Genomic DNA, 22437 nt, shown 5'->3' with positions numbered 1-22437 from the left:
TACACAGCTGTGCAAGGAAATGGGGATTACTTCACATGCAGGACTAAGGGTGAAGTGCTGACTATCAGACACTTTGTAATATGTGCAAGTAAAAATAAGATTTCTGTTTATAAAACCACAGGAATATGAAAATCTAGCTGCCAAACTAGATGGAGCAAGGAAGGACTTGAATGAAAAACTGAAGATCCTTTCCTTATCAGCCAGCAAAGAGCCACTGGTGGTGAGGGCAGAGGAGCATGCCAAGTTTTTGCAAGATCTGGCAAGACAACTGGCTGAGTATGTTCTAATTTCTGTAAACGAACAGTTCAAGTACATGATATACTATATTGTAATGTACTGTGCATAATTTCACTTCCCCTTTAAGGTGACCTGTAAAGGCAGAAAAAAATTGGGTTTGTCCCTCATTTTGCGGCTTTTTGGTGCATAAAGTTTTCTTTTTTTCTGCTTGCTTTTTGTCTTAGACATTTAAGTCTTAAGTCTTGGTCTGTTTTTCGTGAAAGGCTCTTTCAGGGTCCTGGGAACTTGAGTTTGTGCAGTATCTGGCACAATTCAGGCCTGATTGTGATTGGGCCTTGGGCTATCACCAAAATACATATAAATAATAATGGAGTGATCATGAGCATCAAGGAAGCCAATCCTGAATATTGAGAAAAGAGGGAAATTTTAGTCATTTTTAGTCAAACTTTTTAAAATGCTTTTTTCCCTTTTGCTTGATTTTGTTGATATATATTTAACTCCAATGCCTGATATACAGTTGGGAGAAAAGTTTTCTTTGTGGAAGAATCGTCACCTCTGTCCCTTTAATTGCTCACAGTTAAAGTTCACACTAATTTTCTGGTGCTCCAACAAATCCTCCAGGAAAGTCAGAGCAAAATATTTGATATACTTGATATTTCTAAGGTAAAGTATAGGTAGGGAAGGGAGGGACCCTTAAAATAAATAAAGTTTTTGAGACCTTGTGTATATATATTAAAGAAGCAAAAAAGGGCAGAACTCTATTTTGTTTCTTTGCAAATAGCTTTCACCTAGCCCTAATGCTAACAAGAAAACTCCCAAAAGGTAAAGTAACCCCCATAACATGCCATCTGGATGGAAATGACTTTGCTCAAAAATCTGGTTGTGAGATTTTGGCTAGTTAGAATCATAGAACATAGAGTCATAGGGTTAGAAGGGACTGCAAAGGTCATCTAGTCTAACCCCCTGCCAAGATGCAGGTTTTGTTGTGTCTAAACCACCCAAGACAGATGGCGATCCAGCCTCCTTTTGAAAACTTCCAGTTGTCCGTGCAACTTGGTCAGTTAACAAAACAGTGTTGTCATAAATATCGACCAGGCAGTCTTGGATACCTGGCACTGCACAGCTCACGGTGAATTGAGCACAAAGGTTTTTGTCTCTTATCTTTCCCTGGTTCCAGGGCTGCTGGGCTGCTTCCCGGTGCAAGACAGAGCAGCCCTGAAGCGAGTCTGTCTTATGCTAGGCTGTCCATGGCCCGCCAAGGGCTGTTCCAGCAGCTGGGGATTAACTGGAGGTTGCAGCTCTCTGACCAATGCCCTTACACTGGGGGCTGTGATGGGGGTGGCACAGAGCTGGCCATGTTGAGCCGTTGGAATCGCCAGGAAACCTCTTCACTTACAAGCTGCTTTGCAGCACCAGACTGGTGTAAAGCAGCGTTACTGGAGACCAGAACCTGGCCCCTTATGTCAAAATACTATGTGCTGTTGGTCGGTTTTGTTGTAAAACATTTGCATTTCCTTCATCAGCATTAATTAGCAAATATTTAGATTAAATGCTGTTTAAAATAAGTCATTCTTTGTTTTTTAGTCTGTAGTTTTTGCCCATGGCTGTATTTTTCACCCTGTTTTCCACAGAATTAAGAGAAACGCTAGCAATGATGAGTTGGTTAACTGTGCCATGGAAGCTGCTACTGCCTATGAAAATATTATTAATGCCGTCAGTGCAGCCGAGGAAGCAGCCAACAAAGCTGTAAATGCAGCTGATTCAGCTTTACTGGTAAGGGCATTATGTTGTCAAATGATGGTAATTTTGTTACAAACAGGTGATCGTTATAATTAGCTGGGCACTGAAGTTGAACTCGTGCATGCCTCATTGTACACATACAAGGCGTATATTTGCACGTAGAAATTATCCATTTGCAGGTACAATTACTGTTCTGCATATTCAGATGTTGGTTTTGCATGTGCATTATGGGTCACAATTAGGTGCTACCCATGTCTGACTATTGGTCCATAGGTTGTAGACCAGAAGATGACAGAAGGCACAGATTTCCACTAAGAACAAACATTGCTTTTAAGGACAAAGGGCGGTGTTATACTCGGGGTTTCACCAGTAGCACTAGCTGTGAAGGGAGGGGTATCTTCTTTTTGTTGGAAACATTTGTTCCTTTTATTGTTTAAACTAGATTAGATTATTAATTTTTACTCTTTCTGATTTGTTTTTCTGCTTTGAGTTCAATTATAAAACTAATCTTACAGTACTGTGCTTTATCACCAGACTGTGGAGAGGGAAGACCTAGCAGGAAAAGCCAAGAGACTGAACACTGAAAGCAGCAATCTATTAAATCAAGCACAGATGACACAAAAGACATTACAAGGTACTGTAAAAAGCAAGATGATAACAGGAATGTTTATACAGTATTAGAAATTCTCATTTAAAAGTCACTGTTTATGGTTCTGATTTAGCAAAGCTCTGTAGCACACACTTAACTGTAAGCAGGAGAGGGTAGCTCCATTCTTACCTATTATAATGGAACATGATACTATGGTTTAGAAGTTCCTTCTGCAAGAGGGTGAGGAGTGGATTCTTCAACTCAATTATGGTCCACACTGTGGGATGCCAAATTCTACCATTGCCCCCTCCCCTGCAGTTCTCTTCTACAACAAGACCTTATTCTTAGATTTGCTGCAGTCCCGCTCTTAAATTGTTCAGTTCAGCCTTAGACTCCTAATAAAGCAGAAGGGTCTGTCTTCACTGCAAAAAAATAAGTGTGTTTTTACATCAAGATAGCTATCTCAAGTTAAGATCTGTGGTCATAGGGTGGGTGAGTCACCTAAACCGAGCAAAACCAGTACCATTACATTCTATATGCTTTATAGTCTTAGAAGTAAATTTGGTTAGTTACCTCAAACTAACACATTGTTTATAATAAACCTGGTTTCCTGATACTCCTGCTGATAGAAGCTGGAGATAGAGTGTAATTTAAATCTTATATATAGATTAAAAATTGAATATATTCCTAAAGTGTCATTTTAAATGGTTTTCTCTGGGTGTTCCTAAGCCTCTGACTGCCAGATTCTGGACATGGATGTCATGGGATACTTCACTCAATAATTGCCCTGGTTTGTTAATTCCCTCTGAAGTGTCTGGGATTGGCCGCTGTCGGAAGACAGGATATTGAGCTACATGGACCATTAGTCTGACCCAATAGAGCTGTTTTAATGTTCTTAATACTTCTTGGGAAATCCCAAGACATTGTAGTTCTGTAAACATGTTTCAAATTGTAATAAGAGCTCTTTAACCAAGAATGCTACAAAAAGGACTGTAAAATATATTGTGGTATTGATAGGATTTGGTTGCTGACCAGAAAGACGGAGGGTAGGCCGTGGGGCCTAATGAATAGAACATTGGACTAGGGCTCAGGAGATATTGGTTCAATTCCTGGCTCTGCCATTGGCTTGCTGGGTGACCTTAGGCAAGTCACTGTAACTTCTCTACGCCTCAGTGTCCCCATTTGTAGAATGGGGATAATGATACCGACCTCCTTTGTAAAGTGCTTTGGAATCTACTGATGATCAGCGCTATACAAGAACTAGGTATTAGTGTATTTTAAAGACAGGCTTTTGTCTCTGCAACAGATGTGATTGTCAAAGAGAGAGAAGTATGCAAATTGCAAAGACTATTTAGTGTATTGCTTAGTGTACTCTGAATGGCTCAGAAAGGTTGAGCATCATCTCCAAGAACAGAATCCTAATACAGTAGGAACATTTTGATCTGGTTAAAACACCTACATTTAAAATATTCAAACCGGAAAAATAGGTAAGGCAAGGTTTGGGGCTAGTCACTCAGAAAGGCTATATATAATAGATATAATCCACTGACCATTGCCACTGATCTATAAGCATGCACCTACTTGTATTATTATGGGTGTGTGCGGAAGTTTTTTTAAAAAATCCTTTAGATTGGGACATAAAGTATGAGTTAAATTCACCAGGCACTTCCACTGGGAGAGCCACTGCAGAGGGGCTCCAGGAGGCCTGTGCACTCCTAAATGTGGGCAGCACTAACTAAGGAAGGGTGTGGTCGGGAAGGCTAGGGAATGCACTGATTAACTCGCTCAGCAGCCATTGTCAGTGGGGCCCTTATGGAAACAAAAACTACTCTCTCCTTGGGAGAGGTAGAGGGAAGGTGTCTCCATTTCTTGCCATTATAATGTAACATCTGATTCTGCAGTAAAGCGTCTCAGCATCTTTAACTGAAATGGGGTCCATGTATTGTACTTGCCTTTTGTCCCTTTGTTTTATCGGGTATCCTACGTTTAACACACGCCTGTGGGATTATGCCATGCACGTCTGTTTGCCAAACCCCTGAATAGCTTAAATTGCACAATATTGACAGGTCTGTTAATGAAAAGCAAAGGTAGGCTTTCTGCACTGTTATTTTGATCCGTAAATATATTCTGTGCTAGCAGTAACCTGGGAAACATTCATAATGGTGCATGCTTAGTAGAGTATTTACCCTTTCTGGAATGCAGCCAATAGAGGGTGACATGGTCACACACACTTGAGCAGTTCTGATGTTCCATCCTGTAGAGATCAGTGGTCCACACACATATACACACATACATTCATTACAGGTGGCCCAGCAGATACACAAGCATACAATCTTATAGTATATAGGTCATAGTATAATATTTCATCCTGTTTTCCATTCTCTTCTTTCTTCCTGTTTTCCATTCTCTTCTTTCATGGCTTCTTCACTTCTTTGATTCCCATCCATCATATTAACAGCGACAGAGGGGCCGAATGAAGTCCTTCCACCACTTCTATCTTGTACCAGCTTCACAGCTTTGTTCATCTTTAAACCCTCTTGGTCTATGTCATTCTTCACCACATCTATCCAATGTATCTTGCCCTCGCCATTTTCTTATCTCTTCATTTTTTATTTTCTGCAGTCTTGAAGCTCTGAGTATTTCCCTCAGCAAGTTCATTTCTGCAGTCAAAATCTTGCATTCATTGGCTTTCCTCATACTCTTGCTCTCCAATCCGTACAGCAGTATCGACACAACAGTTGTCCCATACATGCTGGGTTTTGTTTTTATCAAAATGTCTTTATCCTTCCAGATCTTGCAGTTTTCTGAATGCAGTAGTGGTTCTTTTTTTATAATGTCATCTTCACAATTCTCATTCTTCATTACTAGTCTTCTAAGGTATGTCCCCTTGTGGCAGTATTATAATCACTAGTCATAATCATAATGGGACATTGTATTTTTATTTGTGCATTATATACATTATATATAATCATAATGTATTGAATATGCATAATAATGTATCCCCAAAATCTGTGCCCTTCTCTTAAGCTGCCTTAATCACTCATTTTTTCCTATTCTGAGGGTCAGAATGGGTTTCTTCACCACTGGTTACTATCTGCACTACTACCTAAGTTGTTTAACAGGGATGGGAAAGGTATTTGCCCAAAGCTCATGTGACAGTGCAGAGCTCTGCTGCCATTCCACCAGGTGGCCGAGGGCACCTTTGTATAACACCTACCAGGCTGATTCATAGTGCACTGTTTTTCAGATATTAATCCAACTCTTGAAGATATAAAGCAGAGACTGGGTATTGTGGAAGGAAAGAAGAACAGGATGCTGACGGACCTTGTTTCTTTTCAAAATGATCTCAGTGGGATAAATAGAGGTCAGTCATTTACCGAGCACATCTCCTTTATGTGATTCTGCTGTTGTTTAAAGTATTTACTTCGACTTTTGTGTGTGTGTTTTAGATGACATAGACAGCGTCATTACCAGTGCAAAGAACATGGTCAAAAATGCCAATGATATCACTGCTAATGTACTGGATGAACTGAACCCAATTAAAGCAGATGTGGAAAAAATAAAGGGCACCTATGGAAGCACTCAGAGTGCTGACTTCAATAAGGCTTTGACGGAAGCAAACAATTCAGGTGGGTGCTGTGCTTGCTCTTTGCTAATGTGTGTTGTTTAACGCCTCTCAAATTTCTGTCAGAGTAACCAGGTAGACATAGTGATAATTATTATTATTATTTGTTTCTGGTGGCACCCACTGTGTGCAAGGTGCTGTAAAAACATAAGAGGCATAGTCATTACCCCAAGGAACTTATATGCTGTATTTGTTTTTAGCTCTGTAGAATCTGAGTCTGATGGAATAAAATAAAATACAGTATGTGAAATTAACCCCATTGTTAATGATGTAATAATAATAAGAGATGGTGCGTCTGAATGAAGGTGGCTTTTAAAACAATAGTGTTATGATAAGGTGGATAATTAAACCATAACAATGAAAAGTGTTGTGAGTTTCTGGATGGTGTATTTTATGTAAGCACAACTGCATTGTTTGAAACACAGTGGACCAGATGTTCTGCTTATTTACAAGTTTCAGAGTAACAGCCGTATTAGTCTGTATTCGCAAAAAGAAAAGGAGTACTTGTGGCACCTTAGAGACTAACCAATTTATTTGAGCATAAGCTTTCGTGAGCTACAGATGTATGCATCCGATGAAGTGAGCTGTAGCTCACGAAAGCTTATGCTGAAATAAATTGGTTAGTCTCTAAGGTGCCACAAGTACTCCTTTTCTTTTATTTAAAGTGTTTTTCTTCGGTATAACTGCTGGTGTCAATGGAGCTACTCCTGATTTACACCAGTGTATGCAAAATGAGAATTACATTAGCTAACCATATGTATAGCAAATTTGGCCAACCGCTAGCATCCAAAAACCATGAGATTGGCTTTAAAATCATGAGATTTTTAAAAATAATAAATTTGGAGTTCTTTTTATTTGGCTTTTAAGCCTTTAGACACGTGTCACATTTCCAGGCTTTTCTCCACAACCATGAGGGTTAAAAACTTAGGTTTAAAAAAAAAAAAGAAAGCTGAGATTCTCATGTAATCTGTTTTCTCCAGGAGCTGGGATTTTAAGGAAACACCAAATATTGTGAGACTTGTGATAAGACTATCAGAGTTGACATTTTTTGCATGTGTATCTCTCCTCCTTTCCAGTCCCCCAATAATTTTTTTCTCTCATCACAATAACAGTAAAGAAATTAACAAGCAAGCTCCCGGATCTGTTTAACAAGATTGAGAGCATCAACCAACAGCTGATGCCAATAGGCAACATATCTGAGAATGTAAACCGCATAAGAGAGCTCATTCAGCAGGCCAGAGATGCTGCAAACAAGGTCTGTCACAAAAACATCCATTATTGCTTGACACGAGGGATTTTTGTACACAAGGATGCTTTCAATCCCCTCTGCAAAATATTTTGTTATATGATGTATGAAGGATACTACATAAAAATTAATCTGTTGGCTTTAGCAAGCACTTTAGATACTGTGGTGGTGGGCACCAGAATAAACTAGATACAACAGTATAGTATACCTTTCCTTCTGCCCCACTCCAAGGTCCCTCTCCTAGCCAAGATCATCCCTACAGTTCCCATTTTGGTATTTCCTCTCCTTTCAAAGGCTCATTGTTGTGGTGACCTTCTCTCCAGTGGAGGAGGGCTGGATGCTGCTCTTTGAAGCCAGTCACTATTGATCGGAACAGAGGTTCTCAAACTGATCTGTGATTCACTGGCGATCCACAGAGAGCTGGCAGGTCACACAGGGTTGCTGATGTTTGTTTCTAACCTCTATATTGCACTAAAAGGCAGCTAAATATACATTACTTGGATAGTATCATTTTCCCATTGATTGCCACGGGATGATGTGATCACAAATAACAGGGCAAGTGGCCACGAGACACTCTCCATTAAGATGTGGTCCACACTGAAAAAGATTTTGCTCGGATGTTGGCCTGAAGAGAACTTCTCAAGAATACTGGTGTTGTATATCTTTATTAGCTACATGTTGTAGTACCTGACAGGCAGTGAAGCTAGGGAACTGAGCAAAGGGCCTGAGATCTAGGGCTGGCGCAAAGCATTGAGACCAAAATTTCAACCCAAGTGCCTAAAGTGAGGCATTTGTATCCATGTGTAGGCATCTGAATAAGAGGCCTGATTTTCAGAGGTGTTGAGCACTAACAGCTCCATTTGACCTGGACTCTTTGTTGCCTCAGCTGTAAAATGGGAATAATAATTACAATACAAAGGTGTTGTGGGGACTGATTAGTTAATTTCTGAAGATATAAAGTGCTGCATAAGTACTAAGTATTAGTAATAGTAGCGTAGTACCTACACTTCTCTATAATTGTGTTGGTTTAGAGTCTGATCTTGCAGTGTTGTAGCAATCCATGGCTGTTAGGCATAGGTCACTTAGCACAGACACAAACCAGTGTTGTTAGGGAGGTGATGCCTTTTTTAATTTAAAGGTAGAAATGTTTACCCTATTGTATTTGTTTTTCTTGGTAGGTTGCTATTCCCATGAGGTTCAATGGTCGTTCTGGGGTAGAGGTTCGACCTCCAAGTGATCTTGAGGATTTGAGAGGCTATACTTCCCTTTCTTTTTTTCTCCAAAGACGTCTGCCAAGACAAGACGGCTTGAAACAGACTTCAGATATGTTTGTAATGTACCTGGGTAATAAGGATGTAGGTATTTCTTTTGATTTACTCCAATACTTAGAACAGAAAATGCATTTTGGAGTATAAAGGGATGTCAATGTAGATAACTTCCATTAGCTTAATTTTTTTATGTGTAGGAATACATTTATTGGGAAGAAACATAGCCCTTTCGTCCACTGGACACATAACTGTTTGGGCAAATGTCTATTTCTCTTATCCTGCTGTTCTGCCTTAAAAGTTACTTCCCAATAATGGATGCCACCAGTTAATCTTGGCAGTGACCCTAACTTGTAACCATGGACTTCATTGTAAAAATGTTTGTTTGCTTTGGGCTTCCTATGTGTTTGTATTGCCCTTAGCACTGTGGGACCCTGATCCTGTTTCAGGCCTCTGAGTGTTACTGCAGTATAACTAATAACAAACCTTGTCTTAATTGGGTTTATAAATGGTCCTCTTATTTAAAATTTAGTCCCTTTCCTCTTTATTTTCCCTCTCCTGCATATGCAAAACAATACATTCTTGCTCATGCACTCCCATTTGCACAAACACCTAGCACAATTCCCCAATTTTCCTACGTATATAGGTACCACCTATCAGTTTGTATGCTCAGTTACCCACCTGTACATGCATTCACTATAAATGTGGTGGATATGCAGGTACATGTTTAAGTGCAGTTATTCCGCAGTGGATTTTATCTTCCTGATTAAATCTCAGGAAAAACTTCCTAAATGTAAAAACAGTAGAACAATGGAACAGACTGCCTACGAAGGTCATGGAAGCTCCTTCACTGGAGGCTTTTAAAAGGAGGCTTGATAGTCATCTGTTTTGTATAGTTTAGACCCAACAAATCCTGCATCTTGGCAGGGAGTTAGACTAGACGATCCTTGCAGTGCCTTCTAACCATATGGTTCTACGATTCTAGTCTTTCTGAACATTTGGCCTATGATGGCTTTGATTGAGGTTTATTGAAATACTCTGTATGGGAGAAATAAAAGGGTAATTGTATGGAAGATTATTGCTCCCAGGGATCTCAATAGGAGCAATTGGACTTAATATTGTTTCTTCCATTTTACTTATCTCGCAGAGGCATTGTGAGACTAAAGTAATTAGTATTATATAGTGTTTTGATAACCTCATGTGGAAGGCACTACAAAGGTAGAAAGCATTTTTATTGGTAAGTAATATTTTTTATTATAGTAATAAAAGTAAGAGTTGTGTTTGGACTCCATTCAATCCAAGTGCATAGGACTCTTAAATTGATTTGAAATTATTATTATTATTGAAACAGAGCAGCCAATGAAGCTACAAAACATCCATCCCAAAATTAGTAAACTGAAAAAAGTTTCTAAATGCAGTGATTGCTACATTAGGAGGATAGCTTTCAAAGCATTGTAGTGTCCCTGAAGTAATTCTACTATATTTTACCAGCTCTCGCATCAATCATTCATTGATAGTTGATTTGCTCTTCTATTTTTAGGCTTCCAAGGACTACATTGGTATGGCTGTGAGAAATGGTCGTCTCATTTGTGTTTATAACCTGGGAGGCAATGAAGCCGAAATAGAAGTGGACCCATCAGTGACTGAGAGTAACACTGAGGAAGCTACTTTGGATCGGGTGAAGTTTGAAAGGTACAAGACTCTTAAAATACAACCCACTCTATCCCTTTTTTCTGTATCATATTTAGATGTTACTTTATTAATAAAATGCGCTATTCCTTTACTTTTTCCCTTTGCTTTTAGGATTTACCAGTATGCAAAGTTGAATTACGTTAAAGCAGCAACCTCAGACAAGAAGACTTTTGACAGTAGCAGTGGGAGCAGTCACACACTCCTAAATCTGGATCCCAACAGTGTTGTCTTTTATGTGGGAGGATACGCACCAGATTTTCAGGTAAATAGAAATATCATTCTGGCCTGTAAAAGTGTTTAATCATCATAAATAGGGATTTTTAACTATTGAGTATTCTATAGCTAATACTTTTGATTATTTATACCATGTTACAGTGCTTCTTGGATGGCAACATGTAGCTTAAACAATATCATTTATTCGCAATACATTTTAATAGTTACAGCATTACTGTTTTCATGTCTGTGTAAACATTATTAAATTGATGTTGATGTTTTGGTTGGTTTTTTTTATGGCTCTTTTATTTTTTGCAGCCTCCCAGTGCACTAGACTACCCTCGTTACCAAGGCTGCATTGAATTAGACAACCTAAATGAGAATGTTATTAGCCTGTACAACTTCAAGAGGACATTTAATCTCAATACCACTGAAGTGGAGCCATGCAGTAGGTAAGAAATAAACACAGCAAGTGTTCTACATTAAGAAATTGAAAAAACGTTATCACTGATAAATTAAGATTAAGTGTACTTCCTGTTGATGTGACCACTTAAAATCAGGGCAAATTACCATTTACTAAAGCATTCACACCCACAGCAACTTCAGTTCACATACCCTGCCACCCAAATATTCTAATAACCAGACACATATTCAAACACCTCAGCTCCACGGCATACAATGTTTGGCTTCTTTATAGCCTAAAATGACATTAAAAAGAAATATCAGGTCACTAAAACATTTTAAATAAGATTTTTCTTCTCTAGGAACCATATCTTAATCCCACTGAGGTTAATGAGAAATTGCCTTCAGTGGGGTCAGGATTTGGCATTACTAGAATCTGGTCACCCCTGTTACTGAATATTTTGTTTTAGGCTTTTTTAAAAATTACATTTATTGTGGTTCTTGTTATGTCCATGTGGTAGCAATTATTTGCTCCCATATATTCTGATTTATGATGTTTCATTGTTACAGATATAAAGCAGAGTCTGACCAAAACTATTTTGAAGGCACAGGCTATGCACTTGTCACAGCTAGAGAAGCAAATATTCCTAATTTGCTCTACGAGCAGGAAATTGAAACTACTGCAGATGAAGGCTTGGTGTTTTTTGCAGAAAACCAGGTAACTAATGGAGTGATTCTAACTTTTGAGTACTCTATATACTTCTTATAATAATTTGAAAACTGAAATTAATTGAGAAAGTGCTCGGAATAATAGCTCTCAAAACTACCATAGCCATCTGTGAAATGGATTAGCAAATTCTGTCCTATGTTTTATTGCTACTGAATATTAATTATAACACATTTTAGAAACAGACATTTAAAGAACAGATGCTGATTATAGCAGTAAATAGAGAGTGTGAGGTACTGTATGGTGAAGAATTGCCCCATTACTCACTTGAATGATGGCATCTCCATCTTAGAAGAAACAGGCTCAGAGGGAGAATTGTTGGTGGCAATGTTTTGTTGTGATGACCTGATAAGTTTTAAAAAAGGCTATTCCTGAGCCAGTCAAATCTTTGTCTTGCTTTCAAGAGGAAATTACTATTGTAATGTAATTACAATACATTACAATAGTAATTTCCCTGAAATACCCCATACAAGTAGAAGGTGACGAATAATTTGTAAGGATCAAATCATCTCACTTCTCCCAAAGCCACTGAGGTTAGGAGAGGTAGTTGGAAATGGAGGATGGTAGCATTAATGAAAATGCAATAGATGGGCTGCAGTTTTAACTGCTTTGACCCTGTATATGGCTCTGAAAGAGACCCCCAAAAGAGTAAGAAAAATACATTGTTGTTATGCATCATGTTACAGATAAATGACATTTTGGTAATGTAAACCTTCCTTTAAAAGGACTCTGTATACATTTTTCCTTTTCATCAAAGCAGTTATTTTTGTGATATTGGTACATGACAAAGGGAATTTCGTAACTCAAAAAAATGTAATAGTCATTTGTGCCTACCTTTCAAAATTATAGGCCAAATTCTGCTCCCAGTTACTCCAGTTGAACCCATTGACTCCAGTGGAGTTGTACCAGTGTAACTGAGAGGAACATTTGGCCCTATACTGGTATCTGAGATGAGTGCTTTTTTGATTTAGGTATTGTGATTAGAGCTGATTGGAAAAATTCCAACAAAACATATTTTCATTAGTATTTGCCGATTCTGCAAAATCTGAAAGTTTTGCAGAGATCATTTCTTTTGCCAAAGTTCCAGTGGAAACCCGCCTGGTTTCGTGCAGTTTGCCCTAGCTCCTTCTTGACAGCTTACCTGCCAGTCAGCTGTGAGTCTAGGCTTCCAGGGTCCACAGCTCTGGGGCTGAATTCCATTTCTTTGGAAAATTTTGAAATTTGCAGATTTGTTCCAAACTGGAACAAAACCTAATTTCAAAATATTGAAATCCCACACACCAGATGGAGTTACCTTTTTCTGCCCAGCTCTAGTTCTGGTAGATAACAGAGCAAGGAGAAACTTAGAGTACAGGTGATGATTCCTATAAACTTTGAGGCTTCAGGTAATCTGTTAGGTGCTAGAACTAATGATAATATCGCCTGTTGTATTACTTATCTAATAAGAATGCTATAGACATATTTGGTATGTTTGTTAATATAATAAATCATTGCCTTGTTACCGAATTTTATTATAGCAATTTCTTTGAAATAAAAAAAGGATGCTATCAAAATTTTGTAGCGATATGATGGTACTTTTTTGAGTTGATTCATTTTCCTGAGTTTGAGTTAATTATATTTATCATTAAGAGTACATTCTAGAATGTTTTATATTATCTTTTATTTTTTGCCAAAAATTTTCTTGTTATTATTTACTGTCCTGGGAGGCAGTGTTGCCCAGAAGACAGAGCACTGGATTGGGATTCAGGAGACCTCTGATCTGTTTCTAGCCCTGCCAGAGGCCTGCTAGGTGACCTTGGGCAACTCACTTAACTGCCCCATGCCTCAGTTTCTCCATCTGTAAACACCTCCTTTGTAACGCGCTTTGAGATCTACTGGTGAAAAATGCTGTATAAGAGTAGTAGTATTATTTAACTTTATTAAAATAATTTACAAGACAATAAAAATACATATGATATATTACACCGTGGTTTTTTTTCTTATTGCAGGATCATTTCATTAGTTTGAATATTGAAAATGGCCATCTGGTGTTCAGATACAAACTTGACTCACAACCTCCAAAGGAAATAGCAAGCAATAAAGCAGCTGTAAATGATGGAACATATAAGCAAGTATGTCATTTAAACAAATGATATCTTTTATTAAAAGTAGCATGAACTTCTGAAAATATATAGATCATAATGGCTGAAGCTACACATCCTATTTCAAATTCTTCTGACTGTGACGTTTTGCCTTTCTTTTTAGATGATTAGGCTAGAAAAACACTAGCTTATGTGTGAAGCTCATATGGAAATTAATCTTTACACTGCTCAATATCATGTATTTCTGTGGGTAAACTATTCCTGGCACATAACCACTCAAACGACTTGCCCTCTTGCAAGTGTATTTGTCATAAATATAAAGGGAAGGGTAACAACCTTTATGTATGCAGTAATATAAAATCCCTCTTGGCCAGAGGTACAGAATCACTTACCTATAAGGGATTAATCAGTTCAATTAACCTAGTTGGCACCTGACCAGAAGAACCAATGGGAAAAGAAGATGCTTTTCAATCTGGGGGAAGGGGGGGGAAGGTTTTGTTTGTGCTCTCTTTGTTGTTCCCTCTTGGGACAAAGAAAGAGACCAACCAGGTAAACCAGCTCCTAACAAGATCCTAAAATAATACATCTAAAATTACAAAAATTGTAACTAATAGCAAGAAAATGCGTTAGATTATTTTTTGTTTTAGCTTGTGAATTTTCCCTATGCTAAGAGGGAGGTTTATTCCTGTTTTTTTAACTTTGAAGTTGAGCCTATAGGGGAATCCTCTATGTTTTAAAAATCTTTTTATTACCCTGTAAAATTACCTTCCATCCTGATTTTACAGAGGTGCTTCTTTTACTTTTTTCTTTATAATAAAGTTCTTCTTTTAAAAACCTGATTAATTTTAGTGTCCTAAACATAAAGGGTCTGGTCTGTACTTTTATTAAAAGCAATTGGTTGGTCTATTATTCTCAAGCCTCCCCAGGAAAGGGGGTGAAAGGGCTTTGGGGGATATTTTGGGGAAACAGGAACTCCAAGTGGTCCTTTTCCTGAATCTTTGTCTAAATCATTTGGTGGTGGCAGTAATACTGTCCAAGGACAAGGGAAGGATTTGTGCCTTGGGGAAGTTTTTAACCTAAGCTGGTAAAAATAAGCTTAGGGGGTCTTTCATGAGGGTCCCCACATCTGTACCCTAGAGTTCAGAGTGGGGAGGAAACCCTGACAGTATTGCTTTAGTTAAGGATTATCATATTAATTGCAAATACCAACATTATTTTAATGTTTAGCTTGGTATTTTTATCAGATCAGTTTTAAGAAAAAACTTTTAACTGACCTTTATACAACCGCTTTTTTTATCTCATCAGCTTAAAAGCATTTTGTGCTATTTTGTGGAGCTATTTATATGAAATCTGCTTTGAAACACATAATCAGATCCCTTTATTGATGATTATTTTGGCCAAAAGTATAGTTAAACTCTACTGTTAAAATAGACAGATATTTCAACAATAAAAAAATGTGACTGAAAAGTAAAAATAACAATGGTGTATGTGTTTATGTATGTATAAATTAGAGCTCGGGAAATATTACAAATAATTATTTGTGAACATACGTTCAAACTTTAAAATGATTTTGCTTGTCTGTGTCCCTTTTTTGTTCAGCTTTCCTTGGATATTTTAACAACTATGTTTACTGGCAGGAATATATGCCTAAACAGCAAATTTTAGGAGAATATTGCAGAACATTCACAAAAGGCACATCTTGAATTCATATACATGAGTACTTAAGTCAGAAACCTAATTCTAAAAGTCACTCTCATCCAGTCAAGATGTGACCTATGTGTCCAATCAAAACAGCTCAATTTTGACTTACAAATATAAAAGCCAAAAGCAGTACTCCCAGTGAACCAGCTGTAAGCAATTGGTAGGCAGAGATATGTTTGCATAGAATACGAATGGAATTTCAAACACCATATTAATTTGTAGAAATCACAACCTGTTTGTAGACAATTTGCTCACAAACAAGAGGGCTAAATTTGATGAATAACTTGTTTACTGTGAATAGTTCATGCAGCTTTCGTGCGTGTGTGTGTGTGTGTGGAAATGCACTGAGAAGGGAGTGGCTAATTCAAGTTCTGATTGTAGCTGGAAAAACTGCAGAGACCCAAACTTATTAGTAAAATGAAACAGAACACACTTTTGCTAATTAAGAAACTTAGCACCTGATTTTCAATGGTACTAGTCACTCACGCTCAGAACTTCATGAGTCAGAGTCCTTCCAAACCATGTGAGTATTCAGTTTTGCCACTCAACTTTGGGTGCCACACTTGCTAAAAGGTGTGGGTTCCATTGGCTAGGACTGGAAGTTATGAGAGCTGTGTTCTGCTCCCTCTCTGCCACTGATTCACTGTGTGAACTTAGAAAAGTCACGTCACCTTTCATCACCTCAGTCTCTTTTGATGTAAAATAGGCATAATGATACTTACTCTTCTTTCAAAAGTGCTTTGAGATCTGCAAATAAAATGCATAATCTAAGTACTAACTATGATTATATCTATTCATTGCTAGACCACTCATGCGCAAAAATGTGCATACATACCTCTTTTAAGCATTTGTTACTTACAAAATGTAGTGTAAATCCACTTGAAGCAATGCAGTTACTCTTTATTTAAACTGGTGTAAATCAGAACAAAATTAGACCATTTGTATTATGCTATGTTTGCACATTTTGATGTGCTAAATTATTCTTGTTTATTTTGTGTGCACTAATTCTCACTATCTGTCCATTTCAGATTAAATTATACATTTCTGGGAGACAGAAGTTAGTTTCGATTAATCCTGGGATTAAAGCCAACATCAATGTCTTTAAATTCACCACATACTACCTGGGTGGAATTCCATCTTCTCTGCGGGAACGGTGAGTTACTATTTTAAAAAGTCAGCAGGCCCAGCCTTTCTGTTGGGTACACACTCAACTGACATCAGTAAAAGGTTTTGGTTGTATCCTATTGGAGGACTGGGCTCAGATTCTGTATGTTGTATGTGATGTGTAAATATATGTCAAAATCTGTGAGTTGTGGAAAATCATCTGGCTCTTTGTTAATTGGGTGACAGGACATGACAGTGAAAATTTGTGTGCAATAAGGATTCATCTTGGAATCTGCTATTTTATTTTTCTATTTCATATCATTCTGTTGACTGACTGTTGTACTATTGTGTGATTGAGGTAACAAATTACATTTTTCTCTCTGAAACCAGCTTTAATATCTCTACATCTCCATTCCGTGGCTGCATGAAGAATGTAAAAAACCCCGTCACTGCATCTGTTACTTTTACTGAGACCATTGGTGTCAGTAGGAAGTGTTCCAATGACTGGAAGGTAATTTGCAAAGTTGCTTTTAATATGTTTGTTGTTCACAGATTCATAGAAGGAACGGTTAAATCATCTAGTCTGACCTCCTGTATATCACAGGCCATTAACTTTCACCCAGCCTTGTGTTTGGCTAAAGCATAACTTCCAGAAAGACATCCGGTCTTGATTTGAAGACATCAAGAAATGGAGAATCCACCACTTCCCTTGATAGTTTGTTCCAATGACGGATTACCTTCACTGTTAAAAATTTGTGCTGTATTCCTAATTTGAATTTGTCTGACTTCAACTTCCAGCCATTGGTTCTTGTTATACCTTTCTCTGTTAGATTAAGGAGCCCTTTTTAGTACCCAGTATTTACTCCCTGTGGAGGTACTTACACACTGTAATCAAGTCTCCTTTCAATCTTCTTTTTGATAAATTAAACAGATGGAGCTCTTTTATTCTCTTGCTGTAAGGCATTTTCTCAAGCTCTTAAATCATCTTTACAGTTCTTTCCTGCACCCTCTCCAACTTTTCAGCATCTTTTTTAAAATGTGGACACCTCTTTACCCCTCTTCACTACCCCCGTGTTTATACAACCCAGGATCACATTAGCCCTTTTCGCCACAGCATCATATTGGGAGGTCATGCTTAGTTGTTTGTCTACTGTGAACCCTAAATCCTTTTCATAATCACTGCTTTCCAGGATGCAGTCCTCCATTTTTAGTTATGGCTTGTGTTCCTGGTTCCTGAATGTCTAACTTACCAAGCTACCCAGTCACTATGTATGACTGTTCTGGCCTCAGGATTATTTACCACTCTGCCAATCTTTGTGTCATCTGCAAATATTATCAGCAGTGATTTTTATATTTGCTTCCAGATCATTGATGAAAATGTTGAACAGTGTTGGGCCTATTAGTATTGAACCTTAAGAAACCCCACTAGAAACACCCCACTCAATGATGATTCCCCTTTGACAATTACTTTTTGAGATGTCAGCCAGTTCTTAATCCATTTAACCTGTGATATTGCATAGTTCTAAATTTTCAATCAGAATGTCAGACGTACTAAGTCAAATGCCTTACAAAAGTCTAAATATATTACATCTATGCAGTTATCTTTATCAATCAAACTTGTAATCTCATCAAAGTATGGAATCAGGTTTGTTTGATCAGACTTTTGTTTCCATAAAATCATATTGACTGTCCTTAATTGTATTTCTGTCCTTCAATTATTTATCAATTGAATCCTGTATCAGCTTTTCCATTGATCTGCCTAGGTCTGATGTCAGGCTAACCAGTCTATAGTTACTCAGGTCATACCGCTCGCAGTTTTTGAATACTGGCACAGCGTTAGCACTCTTCTAGTCTTTTAGCATTTCTCCAGATTTTCAAGTTATGTACTTTTATTCTTAAATGATCTTGAAAAATGTGACTAGTGGACCAGTAGCTGTCTCTGCTTTGCGGAACGCATTGGGTGATATTGTGTATGGGGTCTGCATAGGTAGTCATCTCTTACTTCCTTTTCCTACCCCGATGGATCCTCTGAGTTTTTGTCTGCATCCCAGGGCTGTCACAACTTCAAACGTGCAAATCCATCCCCAGAGCCCTTTTCACTATTCTTCCTGCTGCAGCCAACTGGGTGGGACTCCCTTTCAACTCTGTGTATGCCACTTGGTTTGATCATGGTAGTCACTTCCTGTTGAAAGACTCTTGTCACTCCTCCTCCTCCCTTTCCACTGAGGTTGAGTCTGCTGCCACTACAGCACTCTTGGCCTCACTGCCTAATGGATGAATGAAAGGGATTCAAATCTGAATGTATTCATTCCAGGCCAAAGTTCATTCATGTGGACGGCGACCCTGCCTGCCTACTTTTTGTCTTTGAATATAAAATCATCTGGCCTTTTCTGATAACATAGACAGTAAACAGAGCAGAGCCGTGTATTATACTAAATGGGCCTCAGTTTACTTACACTGGTTCAAATCAAGATTGACTCCATGGATACCAACAAAGTGTATATACTTGTTCTGTACTTGGAAACTCAGGTACCGTACTCTCAATTTGTCTGTTATATGTTTTCAGTTAGAGTCCGTTCATGTGTATATTAGCTCGAATAAAAGAATGAGAGACCAATTTGATAACTTATCTTAGGCAGTCCAGTAAAAAAAGTGATACATGAAAACCTAATTCATCATCTCTTTGCCTTTTAGCTTGTGAGATCTGCAACTTTCTCCAGGAATGGAATACTGGGTTTGAATGCTGAGGGTTTCCCATTTCCCAGCAATTTCCAAGTCGGATTTAGCTTTCATACGTTGGCAACCAGTGGAACATTATTAAATTACAATATATGGGTATGAAACATTCATTTTTGTTTCTGGATAAGAAAACTCATGTCTGTTTGGGACAGGAACATTTTTCAAACTCTCAATTTCTTGCAGAATGGGAAAACTGTTTCCTGCCCAATTCTACTCACAATAAGATCTGGTAAAAAAAAATTGAGTTTTGAAATTTTTCATTGAAAAGAAGAGACCTTTTGTGGTGGAAACTGTCCCTTAAAACAGTGGTTCTCAACCTTTACAGGTGGCTGATTTGTCTTGTGTACCCCAAGTTTCACCTCATTTAAAAACTACTAGCTCACAAACTCAGAAATAAAGATACGAAAGTATCACAGCACACTATTACTGAAAAATTGCTTACTTTCTTATTTTTACCATATAATTGTAAAATAAATCATGACCCCCCAGGTTGAGAAACACTGATATAGTATATAGAGCAGTATAAACAAGTAAATGTCTGTATGAAATTTTAGTTTGTACTGACTTTGCTAATGCCTTTCATGTAGCCTGTTGTAATACTAGGCAAATATCTAGGTGAGTAGATGTATCCCCTGGAAGACCTCTGTGTACCCCCAGGGGTACGCGTACCCCTGGTTGAGAACCACTGCCTTAAAATGTTCCCATTTTCCAACCATGACTATTCACAGCACTCAGATAGTGTGGGTAAACTTAGGTAAAGGGAGATTAAATGTCTTGCTTGCTAATATGAAGTGCAGAGAGAAGTGACTCCACTGGAGGGGCAGAGTGTAGAAGAAATTCCTGTGTGCTTGTGCTTCTGGAGGAAACAATGGCATTCAGTAGGTGGGGAGTTCAATCCCTACCTCTGGTAAAAGTCAGTTAAAAAACGTTTAAATAACGTTTTAATTTTTTTGCAACCCAAAGTCTGGTGTAGGCTGGCAGGTCTCTTCCCTTCTCCAGGAGCTGTGTTAATTGCAGGGGTTCTGGAGTAGTATGATTTGGTAGATTACCCTGGGAGAGGTACAGCTTTTGGGGTGGCCCAGAACAGTTTTGTGGGAAGGAAGGTTTCCTCCCATGGAGCCATGTTGGATTCCAAGAACTCTTGGGAGCAATGCATGCTGCCACGCTGACTTACCATTGGGAATTGGGTTCATGGTGATATCAGGAAAACCTGAAGCTGCCTATATTTAATGATAACTTTATAGGATTATTTTATTTTTTTAGCCTAATATTCTTACCATCTTTCTGAGAGACGGCTTTGTAGTCGTAAAGATGACAGATGAGGAAAAACAATCCAGCAAGAAATATGAAGATGGTTCAGTGCATTATGTGTCAGTAATCAAAGATGGCAGCATGTAAGTCCAGTTCTGTGTTTGGTTTTTGAATGGAATGCAAGCCTTGGTTAGAAAGAGAAGATTGTAGAATGTTTTCTTGACCTGATGTTTGGTTATAAAACGGTATATAGTTAAAACTAAATTCTGAATTGTGCTAGCAGTGAATATGGACATTCTGAAGCATTGGCTGATTCTTGATCTGTATATTTGCATGTCAATACCTGCTGAGTTCCAGTTCAGCTCCTATACTTCACAGCAACACTGGTAGTCTGAGCTTTCAAACCAAAAGGCTTGAATCTGCTTTTCTGTGCACTAAGGGTCTTTCTCTGTGGTTGGGCAAGACATAGCGTTGGACAGCTTCTCACACTCATAGTCTTCACATCTTTGAGTGTAAATTGCAAGCCTATCTAATGTAGCTGCTTTACAGGCCTGAGGAGGAAGGGTAATATCTCTCCTAATTTTCTCAATATTGATCTCCTATATAGATTACGAGACAATTTACTAAAATTTATCTAATTTACTGAAAATTAGGTGACTTCTAAAACACACTGGTCTCTATAGGGTTATATAAAACCTTGTGCTGGCTAAAAAAGAGGGGTTTGAAAGATAGCCTGTGATTGTATTAAAGCCTTGGGCTAATGATAACGTTCAGAGTTTTTCTGTAGTAGCAGTGTCCAACTTGTCAAACTCCATTTCCTTTTGGCATAAGTGGTAAAATCCTGGCCCCACTGAAGTCAATGGAAGTTGTGCTGTTGACTTCACTGAGGCCAAGATCTCACCCAAAGAATGTAAGGCGACGTTCTGCTCTCATTCGAACTGTACTGCACCATTCTAAATATGGTTAAGTCAGTGAACTAGTACGGGTATAAAACCCATGGAAGTGATAGGAGACCAGGCCTGTAAACGCATTCAGAATTAAAATGTAACTGGAAGGCATGTGTGTGTCAGATCTTTCTTTAAAAAAAATTCATTTAGCTGGTAGTGTGTTTTTCCTAAAATTTTCACTCTTATTTGTATCCATCTTGTTTCAGGGTCAGGCTCCTGGTTGATGACCTGCCTGTGTCAATGGTTGTTGAACCTCAAGGAATGTCTAGAAAATTAAGTCAACCTATAAAATTGGGTGGTGATAATTTTGAAGGCTGCATCTCCAATGTCTTTATACAAAGGTACTTAACTCGGGAATATTTGCAGTAGCAGACATTGGGGTAAAGAGAGAAATGTCCTGTTTTCCTTTATGAGTAATTGGAATTGCTTCTCGCTAATCTGCATTTCTTCTAGACACATGAAACCTTGCTGAATGCATAACCTTGTTGCACAACAAATACATTCTTGTATTTGGCCAATTCATCACTTTTATAAGATTTAATGGAGTTTGATCTTTTGATATATTGGAAGATCACTCTGAATTGTATTCCTTCACTAGAAGTTTGGTTTAAAAGCATCATTATATTGGAATGCGTATATTGCAAGGCCCAAAATTTTCAAACATCTTTGCCTAAATTATAGTCATCAAAAATACATGTGCAGCCAGATAATTGCATGAGCAAGAAACACTTGTATATGCAAAATAAATAATTACATCAATAAATGGGGGTACTTGTAAAAAGACCTGATTGCTGATTTATGTTACCCATTTGTTACTCAGTTTTTTTCCTCCACATCCACCTGATGGTAAATACATCTTTGCAAGCCCAGTTTAGAAG

General features: G+C 38.1%; 1 protein-coding gene across 1 annotated transcript in view; it reads left to right on the top strand.

Moving 5' to 3' along the window:
- LAMA3 (laminin subunit alpha 3) overlaps window positions 1–22437 on the top strand; it is a 190903-nt gene that overhangs the window by 159983 nt on the left and 8483 nt on the right. Inside the window, exons 53-69 of the mRNA XM_074944500.1 lie at window positions 122–276; window positions 1869–2010; window positions 2512–2611; window positions 5814–5930; window positions 6016–6195; window positions 7304–7446; window positions 8616–8792; window positions 10243–10394; window positions 10506–10656; window positions 10926–11059; window positions 11580–11727; window positions 13725–13847; window positions 16547–16671; window positions 17013–17133; window positions 19317–19457; window positions 20625–20755; window positions 21766–21900. Coding sequence (XP_074800601.1) covers window positions 122–276; window positions 1869–2010; window positions 2512–2611; window positions 5814–5930; window positions 6016–6195; window positions 7304–7446; window positions 8616–8792; window positions 10243–10394; window positions 10506–10656; window positions 10926–11059; window positions 11580–11727; window positions 13725–13847; window positions 16547–16671; window positions 17013–17133; window positions 19317–19457; window positions 20625–20755; window positions 21766–21900 — 2375 coding nt within the window. The remainder of the gene's footprint in view (window positions 1–121; window positions 277–1868; window positions 2011–2511; window positions 2612–5813; window positions 5931–6015; window positions 6196–7303; window positions 7447–8615; window positions 8793–10242; window positions 10395–10505; window positions 10657–10925; window positions 11060–11579; window positions 11728–13724; window positions 13848–16546; window positions 16672–17012; window positions 17134–19316; window positions 19458–20624; window positions 20756–21765; window positions 21901–22437) is intronic.

This window comes from Natator depressus, chromosome 2 (assembly GCF_965152275.1).
Source record: "Natator depressus isolate rNatDep1 chromosome 2, rNatDep2.hap1, whole genome shotgun sequence".
Taxonomy (NCBI): domain Eukaryota; kingdom Metazoa; phylum Chordata; order Testudines; family Cheloniidae; genus Natator; species Natator depressus.
The sequence above is the reverse complement of the archived record's forward strand: the minus strand, read 5'-3'. Positions and strand labels throughout refer to the sequence as shown.